We start from the raw sequence: 15,555 nt of genomic DNA on the forward strand, positions 1-15,555 counted from the left end.
TCTTTCTTTCTTTCTTTCTTTTTTTCTTTCTTTCTCCTTTCTTCTTTCTGGCTGACTGGCTGGCTGGCTGGCTGGCTTTCTCGCTTTCTGACAGTCCTCTCCCTATATGTAGCCCAGGCTAGGCTCAAACTTGCAATCCTCCTGCTTCCGCCTCCCTAATAGCTGGGATAACAGTCATAAGTCATGATGCCTGATGAGTCAGTCTTCTTTCCTGACTTCCCTTTACTGGGGCAGCCCTCTGTGCTCCATCCACTGATTCTTTGTCTACCTGTGCTGAGATATGACTGGCCTTGAAATAGGTTTTGCCTTTTCAAGAAAATTTCCACTTACCTTCTAGCTTCCATCTCCCCCAGGTCTTCCAGGGCAAAGCTGGTGCTGGTGTCTGGCTGCTGGCAGAATATGTACACGCACCCTTTCTCTTGTGAGGTTGTTCCCTGCTACCTTGTCACTGTTCTCAGCCTCCCGGGCCATACACAGCTCTCAACAACTTGTCTGTAAAGGTTTGTAGGATGTGTGATTTATAGGCCTGGCCAGGGAAGCAGCGATGGACACTCAGAAACCCACAGGGCTGCACCAGGGGCTGACATGCCACTTCTAGCAACGGATACACTGCTCTGGAAAACGGCTTGCATTTCCTCAGGAAGTTAATCAGGCACGTGCACTGCAACAGAGATCCCACTCTGCAAATGGGACTAGAAGTCTCAACCCCATGTGTTCAAAGGCACCTGTAGAAATCTCTGGAACTGCCCAGACTGGAAACCAACACATGTTCATCAGCAGAATTTAGACTGTTGTGTTTCCACACAATGGACTACTATACAAAAACAAATCCAAACAAATTATAGCTCTGCTCTTCAATGTGAGTTTTCTTTTTAAAGAAAAATATATAACAATGAGACAAAGAAGCAAGAATATACATAGTACATATATCTCCAACTGTGGAGAATTTAGAAACAGGGAAGCTAAATAGTGTTGCTGGGGACACACAGAGAGCAGGAAAGTGATGGAAGGAGGAGGATGCACCGGGTGCATGGTGCACCTGTACCCTCAGCTGTTTGGGAGGCTGAATCGAGATCCCTTGAGTTCAGACGCTGAATGCCAGCCTGGGCAGCACAGTGAGACAAACTGTATCAACAAACAACGAATATAACAGAGAAAGAAAAAGGCAGTATGGATGTAGCTCAGTGGGCAAAGGTCTTGCCTAGCACACATGAGGTGCTGGTGCTCCATTATGGTACCAAAACACACAGAGGGACCATGGACTTCAGGACACTTGACATGTTCTCTTCATTGACCTGGATGCTCAGTATAACAGAGGTTTTGGTTTTCTTGTTTGTTTGACACAAGGTTTCACTATGGCGCCCAGGCTGACTTTGAACACTTCATCATCCTCCTGCCTCAGCCTCCATAGTTCTGGGGTTACAGGCGTGCACCACCACGCAACACAGGGGTTTTATTACTTTCTATGGTGCTCATATGCACATTATGTACACTTCCTTATATGTCACACATTTAACAACAAAAGAGAGAGTATGTGACACTACTCTGCCTCCTTTTCTATCCAGTCCCCATTCTGTCTCCAGCTGGCAGAGGAAGGCCACGTCCTTCAGCAGTGTACCTCACCTCTCTTCAGCTTGGACAATGTGAAGGCCTCCCTCCTGCAGCTGGGCCCTGGCCACCCCGGGGTAGGAAGGCGGGAGCACAGGGCCGGCAAAGCTGAAGCCGGCTGCCCTGCTGTTTGTGCCAACTTTGGGATTAGGCTGGGACTTTGGCCCACCTGTTGTTTCACTGCTTCAGCATGAAGCACAGCCAAGCGCTTACTTCAGGCAGTGGGTGCTGCTTGCTGGCTGAGAGATACAGGAGATGGTTTTTCAATGTCCAAGATCTTAAATAAACTAGAGGTGACCACATTTGCAAATAACTATGGCGCCAATAAAATGTGAGCCATAAACTGCTCAGTGAGCATGTGAAGGGGCTGAGCACCTGACATGTGCCAGGAATTATGCCAGATCTCAATCTTGTAAAGACAGGGCAATCACACCTTCCCACCCCTCCAGCTCATGGCCCACAGCAGGGCAAACAGTCGCATGTAACATACATGCACCTGGATGTAAATCCATCCACAGGGCATGTGGAGGGAGGAGTGGGCAGCCCAGCCAAGATGGTGCTGTGCAGACTGAGGGCTGGGGACAGCTTTGGCAGGAGAGATCTTCCTGAAGGAGGGGACCTTCAGAGTTGCGGAAGTAAGGGCTCAGGTGAAGGCTGGAAGGGCTTCCTGGGCACAGGGACCAGTGGGGGCAAAGGCCCCAGGGTGACAATGTGGCCAGGAGGGTGGCTGGCAGGAGGAACCCAGCCCAGCAGGTCAAGGTGCATCGCAGTCATATTTGCCTTGCAAAACCTTAGTTTTCTTTTTCCTTCTTCCCTCCTTGTTTTGCTTCTCTGTCTCTTTCCGTCTGTCTCTGTCTTGTTCTCTCCCTTTCTCTCCTCCCACCCCTTCTTTCCCTTTCTCTTCTTCCTTCCTTCCTTCCTTCCTTCCTTCCTTCCTTCCTTCCTTCCTTCCTTCCTTCCAGATGGGCTGTGGCTGTGTTGCCCAGGCTATCCTTGAATTCCTGGGCTCTAGCTCTCCTCCTGCTGTAGTTTCCTAACTAGCTGGATAACCAGGTTCATTCTACTGATCCCAGCTAAAATCTCTATTTTAGAGGTGCTGGGAACCACTGCAGGCTTGAGGGGAGCTTGATAACTCTCTCTGGGTTAGCATAAATGATTGAGGGGTGTGGACAGGAAGAAGCGAGGCAAGTTGGCACATCTGTTGTGGGAATCCAAGGGCTAGTTAAGAGAGACCAGTCTGGCCTCTCACTCAGAGTGGGTGAGCCATGGGTGACAGAGTGGCTATGTCCCAGAATCCTCCTGATGGAGTGAGCAGGTGGCGCACACAGGGAACCCCCTGGCCCACTAGTGTGGCCACAGGCTGTGGATATGGTTAGAAGCAGGGCTAGGCAGCAATGTGAACAGGACTCTGGACCATCTAATCCCAGCACTTCTAAAAACTGGCAAGTGGACAGGGCCAGTCTGTGAAAGAGAAAAAAATATGAGCATGTAATGAGACTGTCATACATCAAATGTGTGCACTTTAAAGAACTCTTCTTGGAAGCATCTTCAATTAAATTGATCAATAAGTAAGCATATCACTTAGAGGATGCATTACCCAAAGGAACCCCTTAAAGACTGAAAAGTGGTTTTGCCCTGGGAGTAGGAGAGGGGGTAAGAGGGACAGGGTACAGGATTTTTTTTTTTGAGACAGGGTCTTGCAGTGTAGGGCAGGCTGGCCTTGAACTTGTGCCAATCCACCTGTCTCAGCCTCCCTGGCACTAGGATTGCAGGTGTGTGCCACCACACCAGTCTCCAGGTATAGGATGTTTTGCTATTGTTTTAAATAATCCCTAGGGGGGCCGGGGCAATAGCTCAGTAGCATAAGCGCTTGCCTGGCAAGTGCAAGGTCCTGAGTTCAATCCCTGGTACCGCCAAAATCAATCAATCAATCCTAGGATTTGGGGTGTAGGTCCATCGTTGAGCCCTTCTCTAGCATGCACTGGCCGTGGGTTTCAATCTCCAGTACCAAAAAAGATCTTTTAAAATTACAATATTTTAAAAACCATACACATAAAGCATATACAAAAGCTTAAAAATAGTACAAGGCTGGTCTTTGTTCTGAGTTTTTTTGTTTGTTTTGTTCTGAGTTTATGGCTTTTCTATTTTTAAGTTGTTAGAAGTGCCCTGCCTGGGCCACCCATTTGGGATCCTCCTGTTGCTCAGGAACGATCTTACTCCCCATGCCTATTCCCCAATAAATTTTCCTACCCTTAAAAAAGTGGCCTTTCTTGTATGTAATGATCACGATAAAGATCCCTTTCCACGACTTCATTCAATAACTAAAATAAAACACGGTCGACCTCTGTGTGTCCTGAATTTCCTAACTGGAAGCGGCACACACGCAAAGCACCGGGTGCGAGGCGGCAAGCGAAGGGCTCCAAGCGCCTGATTCCTCAACGTGCCGGCAGGGGGCAGGCGAGCTCCACTCAGCGCCTGAGCTGGCCCCACAGCCACTGCAGCACTGAGCTCAGCGTGCCCCGGGGGAAGGGCACAGGAGGGCTTGGGGCTAGCTTTAGGCAGCAGACCGTGACCAACGGTCACTGGGGTCTTAGTTCCCAACTCCTGTCACGCAGGTCATAGGCTGGAACCCCTCAACAGTCCGTGCGCCTCGGCGGCACCCTCCCAGCTGTGTCCCCACCCCGCGTCTGCGGCATCTGGGCGTGGTTGGCTCCTGGGTCCCCATCCAACCCACTCGTCTCTAGTCTCACTGGGGTCCCTGTTTGGAGACCCTTGAGCTGCTCACCTTGCCATCTTCTGAGTAAAACCCCCCGCAAAAAAAAAAAAAAAGAGCCCATACAAAAACTTGCTTCCTGTACCCAGTGGTCGCAGAGAACCAGCAGCTAAGGTGTAAAAGAAAATTTGAGATGGGTGCGTAGATAAATGAATTGCTATCACACAGTGTGTGAGAATTGAAACGGAGGCCCCTGGGGACCCAGGGTTACTTGAGAAGTTCCAGTGTCACCGTCTGTAGAGATTAGGTCTGGGGCTGGGATCTAGGCGACTTCATATACAGGTTGCCGAATTGTGACTCGGGGCCTGCCAACTTCAACATGCTGCTGGCTGGCTGTCAGCCCCAGGGCAGGCAGTGTGGCCATCGGGGAACCTGCGTGGAAGCAGGGACAGCGCGGTAAGGAAGAGTTCGCGGTGCAGTGCTGGAGCGCTCACACCACTGCTAGAAAAGAGACTCGGCTGCAAGGCTCATGGTGTTTTGATTTTATTTTTGAACATTCCTGTTGTGCTTCACATAAAGGATCAGAACAACCACTTTCTTCCTCTTTATCTGTTGCTGTAACTGAGTATCACAGACTGGTAGCTTGGAGACGTTTTCAGTTCTTGTTTTTTTCTTTTTTGGTACTGAGAATGGAACTCATGACCTTCTGCTTGCCATGCAGGCGCTGTGTAGCTGAGCTACATCCCTGGCCCTTCAGCTCTTGGTTTGGAAGACTGGGAACCCAAAAGCAGGCACGGTGTCTGCTGAGGTCCCTCCTGCACCAACTGGAGGCCTTGTAGGACATAGCAAGTGGGAGATTACATCCCCACAGCCACTCATGCCACTGGGACCCCTCCTCCAAACACCAGTCACACATGCCTCAGGATTAAAGCTGCGCACACGCACTTCTGAGGGGCGCACCCCAAACTGGCAAGACCTCAGCAACGCTGACTGGACCACACCTTGCATTCTAGCACATGTTGAGTGTTTGTGCATGCTTGTTCCAACTGCATGTTTGAGATGATCACCATTTTAGCTGCATTCAAACATAGTGTGGGGTGTGGTGGGGGCACTTGGGGATAGCCAAGAGCTCCAAGCTTCCCTTCAAGGTGGGACAGCACTGGGGTTTGATGAGGAGCTGACCCTCCATCACAAAGCTGGGCTTCAATCAGCATTTGGCTGTAGCCCAGGACTAAAAGCAGAACAAGTGCCACTGGGCTGGGACCCAAGCTTGGGAACCTAGGGGTCCAACAACCCAGACCCAGTCCTCTCAGACAACATGGGTCCAACATGCTGTGCACTGGAACCCTGGCTGAATGCTCAGAACACTTCCATTTTTGCCTCTAGCATATCCAGATCCTGACTTTAGTTCAGACTCTGAGACGCAAATTACCTTTTTTGTTTTTGTTGTTGTACTGGGTACTGAGCACTGAGCTGGATTGCCAACCCGTTTTTATTTTTAGTAACAGGGTCTTAGTAAGTTCTGGTTGCCCTGATTGGGCTTGGACCGGTACTTTTCCTGCTTCATCCTCCTAGAGTACTGTTCGACAGGCATGTGCCACTATGCCCGGCTCGTCTTAACTTGACTATGGTCCCAACTACTCAGAAGGCTGAGGCAGAAGGATCACAAATTCAAGGTCAGACTGGGAAACTTAGCAAAATCCTGTCTCAAAATAAAAAGGCATAGGGATATAGCTCAGTTCTCCCTTGGTTCAATCCTTAGTTCAAAAAATAAAAAGCAAATTGGAGATCTGGGGCTGAGACTTCCTGTACCCCAGGACTGATTTTACCCTCGTGCCCCATGACTGAAGAGCGAACAAGTAGCACCTGGCCCAACCATTCTCCAAGACCTGGTCAGGACAGGAGTCGGAGCAAGTAGATCATTTCTTCTCCAAACATGGGTCCAAGAGCAGATGGGGGTTGCTTCACAATATGTTTAATACAAAGTAGCAGCAGCCATGGGTGTAGCCGTAACAGTTAACCACAGGGCAGCTAGAGAAATAGACACAGGCAGCCTCAGTGGGAGCCGAGCCAGCGAGGCCAGCAAGGCCTGCACGGCCAGGGCCTGCACCTGCTTCCCAGTCAGCTGCAGGAGGTTCCCTGGCCAGGACTCATTAGCGTGGTACAGGAGGCTCCAAGGCACTGCCTCTCCATGCAAGCATGTCACCCTCTGCCCCACCACACATGCTGGTGTGGGTGTCTCAAGCTGCTGGGAGCAGATGCCTCAAGAAACTGGCAGACAGGGTGAGGATTTGGGCTGCACTTGAGCAGGCAGGGCTCCCTGCCAGAGGTCCTCCTACAAGAGAAAGGGGTAGATGCCACCCCCGAAGGGGGAAGCATCAGGCACCGAGGTTACAGAGCTAGGGCATGGTCAACAGAGCCCTCTAAAATCTGCAGGCAAATACATGATCTCTGATGGAATCTGTTCAAAGTATTCCTGTTTGGCTTCCCAGCCAGGAGGCCTCAGTGTCGACAGCCAGTGTGGAGAGCTCAGCCTCCTGCAGAAGTCACTGTGCTGGAGAAGGGCTGCAAGGCCTGCTTTGGGCATGCAAGGGATTGCCATGTTTGCTCCTGAAGACAGACCTCTAGGTGCTGGGACAAGGGGCACACAGTCTCACAGTGTGGTGGACTGACAACTGATGGTCAACTCGTAACACCCAGCTGAACTGATCCAGTGTGGTGCTGGATGTGGAAGGCTTACCTTAGGACTGTCACTAACAAAATAAAAAGGAGAAGAAGGAAAAAAGGTAGGGAAAGGAAAGGGGAGAAGAGGGAGATGGAGAAGGAGCAGAGGAAGAGGAAGAGGACGAGGAAGAAGACCTGTTGGTTCTCCTGGAGAAGCTTGTTATGCTGGTTTTCCTGATATGAACTCGCCTGTTCTCATTGTTGGAGGAGCTCAGGACCTCAGTGTTGCTGAGGATGGCTGAGGTTCTCTTGGGGAGCTCTGGTCCTTACTTTGAGTATCGCTTCCTAGCTCCAGTGCAGATTCCTCAGCCTGCTGACACAGATCCTTCATCCTGCTGGCACAGACTTTCTAGCTTCTACCGTTGACCTTCTGCCTTCCCAGTGCAGATCCTTGAAACAGGCCTGCATGAGACACTGCCATGGGCTCTAGGTCTCCAGCGGGACTCATGCAGCACACTGCCATGGGATCCAGGCCCTCAGCTGGATTCCTTGGGTCATTAGTGTGGGGACAGATTTCCTCCACTCCTTTGTACGTGACTCTTTGGGTGACTGTTATAAAATAATCCTACAAATTGTGTCCTGTATTAAATTGTCTTCCTTGTAAACACTGACCACAACACAGGGCTAATGGAAATCTGCATTGAAGGCTCTGCCGATGACCAGCCGCCTCACTTCGCTGGTTCCAGCCCCAATCTCATATAACTTGGCATCTCGAAGAAAGCGGCCCATGGGAAAGTCATTGATGTAGCCATTGCCACCTGCAGCCAGAGATGGGCAGAGAAGAAAAGACAACACGAGTGATGGGCAAGAGCAAACCAAAGGTGTCGCCAGCCTTCCCTGTGCCTGCAGAGCCTGGTTCCAAGAGCCCTGTGAACCCCAGAATCACGCATGCTCAAGTTCCTTATATAAAATGGCATTGTATCTGCACGTCACCTACACACACGTGCCCAGAAACTTAATCATCTCTAGGCTATGTATTTAAATATTTGTACTAGGGCCAGGGAGATGGCTCAGTGGAATACGCGCTTCCCTGGCAAGCGCAAGGGCCTGAGTTCAATCCCTGGTTTGGCAAAAAAAAAAAAAAAAAATTGTACTATTTAGGGAATAATGACAAAGGAAGGATATATATGGGCTTGGAGAATACCATGCTGGGGGTCAGGTGGGGCTGAAGCTGAGGCTAGACGGTCACCAGGAGTGTCAAGGACACCAGGCGAAGAAAGAGGTGAACCAACAGAGACACAGAAAAGCAGGACGAGAAGACTGGCCTAACAGAATTACGAATCAGACTTGAGCTGCAGGGCTCCGGGCTGGACCCTTAGCCACTCAGCAGCAAGGAAGCAAGGTAGTTCCACCTGGAAAATCTTTCCCCATGTCCCCATGAAGCCAGGAGGGAGGATGAGGGGGACACAGCTTATAGTAGCACAATCCACAAGAGCCCAGTTGTGGAAGTGGCTTGTGTGCCCGTCTGCAGGTGAATGGATAAAGCAAATGTAGGACATATGCAGTACTGAGTGCTACTCAGCCATAAAGAAGGGTGATTTTGAGTCACACATAGGAAAATGGATGGGCCTTTCAGCCATAAAACTAAGTGGAATAAATCAGATGCAGGTGAAATATCACATGATCTCTCTAATATGAGTAATTTAAAGAGCAAAACAAAAAAGATGGGAGGAAATGGAGACAGACTGGAGATGGGAAGGAGACCTGCACAATGAGGGAGAGAAGGAAGACAGGGGCAATAAAATCATCAAGATTCAATATGTATATGTACCAGCTTCCCGAGATCAATGGTCTTGTTGTCTTTTTGAGACAGGGGCTCCCTATGCAGCTCAGGCTGGCTTTGAGTTCACTTTGCAGCTCAGGCTGATCTCGAACTCTAGTGAGCCTCCTGCCTCAGCCTCCCAAGTGCTGGGATTATAGGGGTGTACCACCACGCCCAGCACCCCAAGATGAATGTAATTATTATGTATCTTAAATATAACTTTTTTTTTTTTTTAAAGCAGTAGCAGCTTGTGGCCCCTAGAAGTTTTGCCATGTACTTTTCCATTTCCTCCTAACTGGTGGATGGAGAGGCTGTGGCTGAGGTGGCGCAGGCACAGAGGGAGCCCCAGAAGGAGGCTGTGGGGCACTCACCAAAGCATTGGATGCCATCCAGGGCCACTTGTGTGGCGCACTCAGCTGAATAGAGAATCACCCCGGCGCAGTCCTGGGGAGGAGGCTGGATCAGCAGGTTCCTGGTAGGCATGGGGCGCAGTACCAGCCACCACCCTCCAGGCTGGCCCTCACCTTGGGGATGCAGTGGCCCTCGTCGCAGGCCCTGGCTACGTTGTAGATGTATTGCCGACTCGCCATGAGGCGAGTATACATGTCAGCCATCTTTCCCTGCATCAGCTGGACACAGAGAGAAGGCAAAGTCAATAGGCTGGGCTGTTCCTCCTGGCTGCCAGGAGCCAGGCCAGCAGCAGTGGCAATCTGGCAGCTCAGGATGGGAAGCAGAACTCAGAGAAGAGGGGCCTGCCCAAGATAGCAGAAATGGGAGCAGAGCTGGGAGGGAAGCCAAAGAGTGGCTGCTCCCCGGGGGACGCTGCAACCTGGAGCAGCCCTCTCTATACCCTGGAGCAGCCCTCACTACATCCATCTGAAAGGTGCTGTGTATCTGCCTCTCCTGGCACAAAATTCCTGCAGCTTCTTCAGATCAACAGGGTCATGCTAGAAATGCCACTGCTGTTCTCCCAAGCCCTGCCCCCCAAGTGGCACATGTCACCTCCAGCCTCCCCATGTCTAGTCTGAGCACCTCAAATAGAAGTGATGGGGCAAGGCGATGCACAGCCTAAAAACATCCAAGGCCAGGCTGTGAGTGTAAGCAGCCAGTGCTTTCAGCATTCAAGCTCGCTGTGTGCTACACAAGGGTGGTCAGTGCCCACAGCACAGCCCGCTTCCCCACCCACGAGACAAAACTCTAAGTGGAGGAAAGAGGACTTCCACCCCACAAAGTAGTCCACTTGCCTGGAAGTGTCCGATCTTCTGGCCAAAGGCTTCCCTCGTGTGCAGGTAAGGAATGGTGTAATCCAGGACAGCTTGCATCAGCCTGCCAGAAAGAAGAACACTGTGGAGATGTGTCACTGTCCCACTGGTGCCAGGTGGGGTGGCAGCATGCCAGGCAAAGGCCTGGGAAAAGAGCTCTGCATGATAAGGAAATGGAGGGGGCAGGGAGCCTGAGAAACTCCTGCTGCCCTGCACTGGCGTAGCAGGGCTACCCACACTGGGCATTTCTCAAGGCCACAGATGGCAACTTATCTCTCCACAAGTCCCCACGGTTGGGACCTGGCCAGCACCTCACCTCGCCTTTCACATCCACCTCAAGCAGAACTGCGGCTCTGTGTTGCATGATGGCATTTCCCTTGTGTGTGAAGAAATTCAAGGTAGGAACAGGAATTTATCTCCAAGAGTCAAAACCAGGAGGTGGCGCCCTTGGGCCCCCTAAGGAAGGTTGCTGCTGCTATCAACGCCCCCGCCTTTGCCAAGGAGGCGGAAGGACCCCAGTTCCCGTTCTTACCCTGGGCACCCAGCTACTCCTCTGTCCACCCCAGCCTCACACTTACCCAAGAGGCCCACCTGCCAGCACCAGGCGCTCCAGGTCCAGCCCACTCATCAGCACGTAGACGCCCTTACTCTCCTGGCCCAGGATGTTGGCAGCTGCCGGGGTGAATGCTGGTCAGAGAGGGTGGCATGCAGCCACTTCTCTGTTTTTGCTATTTTTGCAGTCCTGGGGATTGAACCAAGGGCCTTGAACCACAGCTATGTCCCTGTTCTGCTTTAGATCTAGACCGTCCCCCAAAAGCTCACATGTTCAGAGGTGGGGCTCTGGAAGGTGCCCTATGCCATCAGGAAATTGGTCTACCAAGGAGTACAGGGCCAGGGGTCTGGCAGGGAGGGGGGGGGTCACTGGGCCACGATCTGAAGAGATCTCTCTCCCTGGCTCCTTTCTCCACTTTCTCCTTCTTGGCCGTTAAGGGTGGAGCAGCTATTGTCCACCAGGCCCTTCTACCATCCCCTTTTTCCTTGGAGCCTGCTGACCATAAATTGAAAAGCTGAATAAAAATAAACTCCTCCTCCTCCAAGTTGTGTTTGGCATTTTGTCCCAGAGACCATTTTTATCCCTTCTTTTTAAATTAAAAAAAATTTTTTTGGTTGTTTTTTGAGGCAGGGTCTCGATATGTAGTTCAGGCTGGCTTACACAGTTCAGCTCACTATGTAGCCCAGGTTGGTCTTGAACTAGCAGTGATCCTTCTGCGTAAGCCTCCCAAGTGCTAGGATTAACGGGTACACCCAGCTTAAATTTTATTTTAAAACAAGGTCTCACTAAATTGCTAAATTGCCAAGGCTGGGCTCAAACTTGCTACCCTCCTGCCCTTAGCCTCCCAGAGTGCTGTAATTTCAAGTGTGCACCATCACATCCTGTTATCTCTTCACTTTTTACAACGGTAGTAGGTTTAGCTGAGTATGGTGATGGACACCTGTAATCCCAGCACTCTGGGAGGCTGAGGCAAGAGGATTAGAAGCTGAAGCCCAGCCTGGGCAACTTAGCGACTTAGAAAGGCCCTATCTGGAAATAAAAGCAAAAAGGACTAGGGACTTAGATAACTATGAAGGCCCTAGGTTCAATTCCCTGTATCGAAAAAGGGGGTGGTGGTGTTGATAACATGCTCTCACCTAAGGCAATGAAGTGCTACTTGACCTTCCTCTAGGGTTCCAGGTGACAAAAAGATCCATTTTATCATTTTCAGGCTGAAGTGGAGTTTCTAGGACCCCACACCGTCCTTAACATGAGATACAAAGCTCTAAGTTGTTAGATCTTTTCCTGCTCTTCCTGGACTCCCTTGGATGGAAGTAGAAAGGCTATTGGTCTAGAAGTTCCTCCACCCTCTGGGGTTCTTTCTACACCCGGACTCACACAGGAGCCGTAGAAGTGCTCTCTTCTAGTTGTCTGCTTTGGTCCAGGGTCACCTCCCCATAGGGTGGCCCGTGAAAGCCGCTTTGTCCAGCAGCTGGGTCATTCAGTGCCAGTCACCGAAGCTGCCAAGGAAGCACCCGTCCTGCTAGGAAGCTAGGACAATGGGCGGCCTTGGGAGGTGTGGGCAGGAAGCGGAGTACAGAGACTTGACATCACTGACCTGCCTTTCATGCTGGCTGACTTTGGTCCTTTCCACACAGAAGTCTGCACAGGTCCCCTCTGCAGACACTCCTACCTTACAGCACACTTTTTGGGATGGCAGGTTGTGGGGGGTGGGGCTGATCTGGGGCTGAGGCCCAAGCAACCCTTCTTGGCAACCGAAACTGTGATCTGGGTGTGCTGGCTACCCCACGGTGCTACGGTGGTCACATTTCCCGCTAGAGTTCATAGGAGCACACAATCCTACTGCAATCACACTGTTTCTCCTTCCCTGAGCTAACTCAGATGGTTGTTAGCATCATTAATGAGTAACATGCAGGCTGCACAGGTGAAGGTACAGGAAATCTGAAGGACACAAGTGGCCAGGGGTAGCTCGGACCTTTTGCCCCAGCTGCTAGAATACAAACCCTAAGCAGTACACTATCCAGAGAAAACACCCTGGCCCAGCAGGCAGGCTGCAGCCTTCTCCTAGTGCGCTACCAGGCCCACAGTGTAGCCACAGTGGTTGAAAGGAGAGAGGCTTTCTTTTCTCTTTTCTTTCTTTTTTTTTTTTTTTTTTTTTTTTTTTTTTTTTTTTTTTTTTTTTTTTTTTTTTTTTTTTTGCGGAACCGAGGATGGAACTCAGGCCCTTGTACTTGCCAGGCAAGTGCTTATTCTACTGAGCTAACTCCCTAGCCCTGGGAGAGGGGCTTTCTCTCAACCTGAAAGCAAACGGATTAGCTTGTGAAGGGGCCAAGACTGAGGAGGGAGATGCTTACCTGGAACTTTGCAGTCTTCAAAGATCAGCTCACAGGTGTTAGAGCCCCTCATTCCCAGCTTGTCTAGTTTCTTGGAGGTGCTGAAGCCCGGCATTCCCTTCACAGGAAACAAAAGGAGCCCCTGGCTAGGCTTTCGCAAGGGCCCCATAAAGGGAAGGCCCCTTTCCATCAGGTCCCCACACCTGCTTGGCACCTACACTGGATGGGCCTGCTCCAGCCCCAGCGCTCCACCTCCTCTGCTGCTGGTTTGCCTTCCCTGGAGTTCTCATGGATGGGAGCACTGAAATTCCCAGGACTGCCCGACTTTGTTTCCCTCCCCCAGGGACCCTTAGTCCCAGGACATTCATTTCCTCTGACCTCTTTCTTGTTTTTTTTTGCCACCTGTCCCTAGTGGAATTCTGACTGGGATGAATTTGGCCACTTGAACGCTTTGTGTGCTGGCAGGTGCCCCACAGAGTGCTGGTGATGGGCTCTGGGCTGGCAAGGGTGGCTGGTGTCACAGCACCACTTGGAGGTTTCTAGTCACAGCCAGGACCCTTTTGGGTCTATCCTGGTCAGCTGTTTTCCCTCTACTATTTATCTATTTATTTATTCTGGTGGAACCGGGGATTGAACTCAGACCCCTGTGCTTGCCAGGGGGCTGGCTTGTAGCTCAGCCCTGGAGTAGCTCAGCCCTTGAATTCCTTGAAAAATAAGCCCAAACTCCCAAGTTTTGGTTCTGACTCCTGCTCTACCTTTCTCTTGCATTTGCTGTCAAGACTGTCTTCCCTCTCACCCAGCTCACTAAAGATGTCTTCTCACATCCAGTGGCTCCTTTTAGTTCTCTTTCTGGACCTCTTTGCATGCCATTGTCAGACATGACCCATCTTCCTTGGACCTGACTTCAGCCACCCTCCTCTCAGTCTCCTTAGGAGTCCCCTGCACTTCCCCCATGCCACCAGAGCAGAACACACAACATTGATCAGCCGAGAGGCGCTACCTCTGGTCTCATTGCCTGGACAGAGAAGCCTCCTCGACCTCACACCCCCCATCCTCACCTTCTCCACAAGGAAGGCCGTGATGCCCCGGGAAGCTGGCACAGCAGTCAGGTCTGTCTTGGCATAGACAACGAGGACATCGGCATCGGGGCCGTTGGTGATCCAGAATTTGTTGCCATTCAGGACATAGTGATCTCCTAAGGGCAAAACATTGGCTCCTTGCTCAAGCCAGCTTGGCATGTCCGAGCTAGTGGTTTCTCAGAGCTTCCTATGAGGGAGAAGCTGCCAAGGTGAGAAGTACACTGAAGACCCAGCAGGGACCACTGCATCGCTCCCTCATTCTGCTCAGGTTTGTTCCTCTGTCCCTTTCAGCTCCCCAGCTGAGTGGCCTTACCTTTCTTTTCTGCTTTCAGCTTCATAGAGACAACATCAGAGCCAGCATTGGGCTCGCTCATGGCCAGGGCTCCGATGTACTCGCCACTAATCAGCTACAGGGAAACCACAGGCTTGGTTAGAGCCCTCACAGCTTCCTCCAGCCGAACCCCACCATGGTCTCATCCTGCTGGCCCCGGGCCCCAGCCACTCTCTCAGAGCAAAGTACTCCCAGTAACCACAAGGATGATAGTGCTGCAGGTAGAGCCTGTGGCCTCATGCGCAACAGGCAAGCAAGAACTGCCCTGAGCTGCACCCCCAGTTCCTGTCTCCCTGGTTTTCTATTTTTCTTCAATTACGTCTGTTTATTGCCCAATTTTCGTTCTACTCAATTTTCTTTCTTTCTTTCTTTCTTTCTTTCTTTCTTTCTTTCTTTCTTTCTTTCTTTTTAAAATGTATTTAGTACAGGGTTACAGGATCTCACTACATAGATCGGACTCATAGTGATCCTTCTGTTTTCAGCCTCCCAAGCGCTGGGATTACAGGCGCGTACCACCACACCCAGTCTCAAATGCCATCTCAGCGGCCCTGGGGGCAGGTCAGGCATAGCACACGGGGGATCGAACCCCAGTTGCTGTGCCTGCCTAAGCAGGCACTTTAGTCCACTGAGCTATCTGTCTGGCCTTTCTTTCCTTTATTTAAAATTTTTTTATTCATTTTAATGAGAAAAAAATAGCAATGGAAGTTTCAAGATAGGTTAGGACAGTTACAATAATTAATACATTGCATATTGTTGTCTTCATAGTAGTTATTTAGTAGTTATTCAGACGATAAGATGTAGACATGATATTGTGTCTAAACCTTTCTTTCCTCTCTCCCTCTTTCTTTCTTTCAGGCAGTGTCTCACTATACAGTTTAGGCTGGCCTTTATTTATTTTTTATTTTTTGGCAGAACCAGGGATTGAACTCAGGCCCTTCCGCTTGCCAGGGAAGCGCTTATTTCACTGAGCCATCTCCCCAGCCCTTAGGCTGGCCTTTAATTCACTTTGTAGCCCAGGCTAGTCTTGAACTCACAATGATCCTCCTGCCTCAGCTTCCTTCATTTTAGTAACATGAATTCTAATTCAGAAATTCAGAAGCGGGGCTGGTGAGATGGCTCAGTGGTCTAAAGCACCTACTTAGAACAAGCTTAGCAAAGCACAGGGACTGCGGTTCAATCCCCCAGCACCA

At 50.7% G+C, this 15,555-nt stretch overlaps 1 protein-coding gene across 1 annotated transcript in view; it reads right to left on the minus strand.

The window, feature by feature from the left end:
- Positions 1–7,483: 7,483 nt before the first annotated feature.
- Positions 7,484–15,555, minus strand: part of Ivd (isovaleryl-CoA dehydrogenase) — a 14,855-nt gene continuing 6,783 nt past the window's right edge. Inside the window, exons 5-12 of the mRNA XM_004623411.2 lie at positions 14,348–14,441; positions 14,014–14,150; positions 12,977–13,073; positions 10,648–10,741; positions 10,052–10,133; positions 9,332–9,436; positions 9,179–9,251; positions 7,484–7,803 (exon numbers count right to left, since the gene is read on the minus strand). Coding sequence (XP_004623468.1) covers positions 7,670–7,803; positions 9,179–9,251; positions 9,332–9,436; positions 10,052–10,133; positions 10,648–10,741; positions 12,977–13,073; positions 14,014–14,150; positions 14,348–14,441 — 816 coding nt within the window. The 3' untranslated portion in view covers positions 7,484–7,669. The remainder of the gene's footprint in view (positions 7,804–9,178; positions 9,252–9,331; positions 9,437–10,051; positions 10,134–10,647; positions 10,742–12,976; positions 13,074–14,013; positions 14,151–14,347; positions 14,442–15,555) is intronic.

The sequence above is a fragment of the Octodon degus genome, unplaced genomic scaffold (assembly GCF_000260255.1).
Source record: "Octodon degus isolate 3935 unplaced genomic scaffold, OctDeg1.0 scaffold00002, whole genome shotgun sequence".
Lineage (NCBI taxonomy): Eukaryota > Metazoa > Chordata > Mammalia > Rodentia > Octodontidae > Octodon > Octodon degus.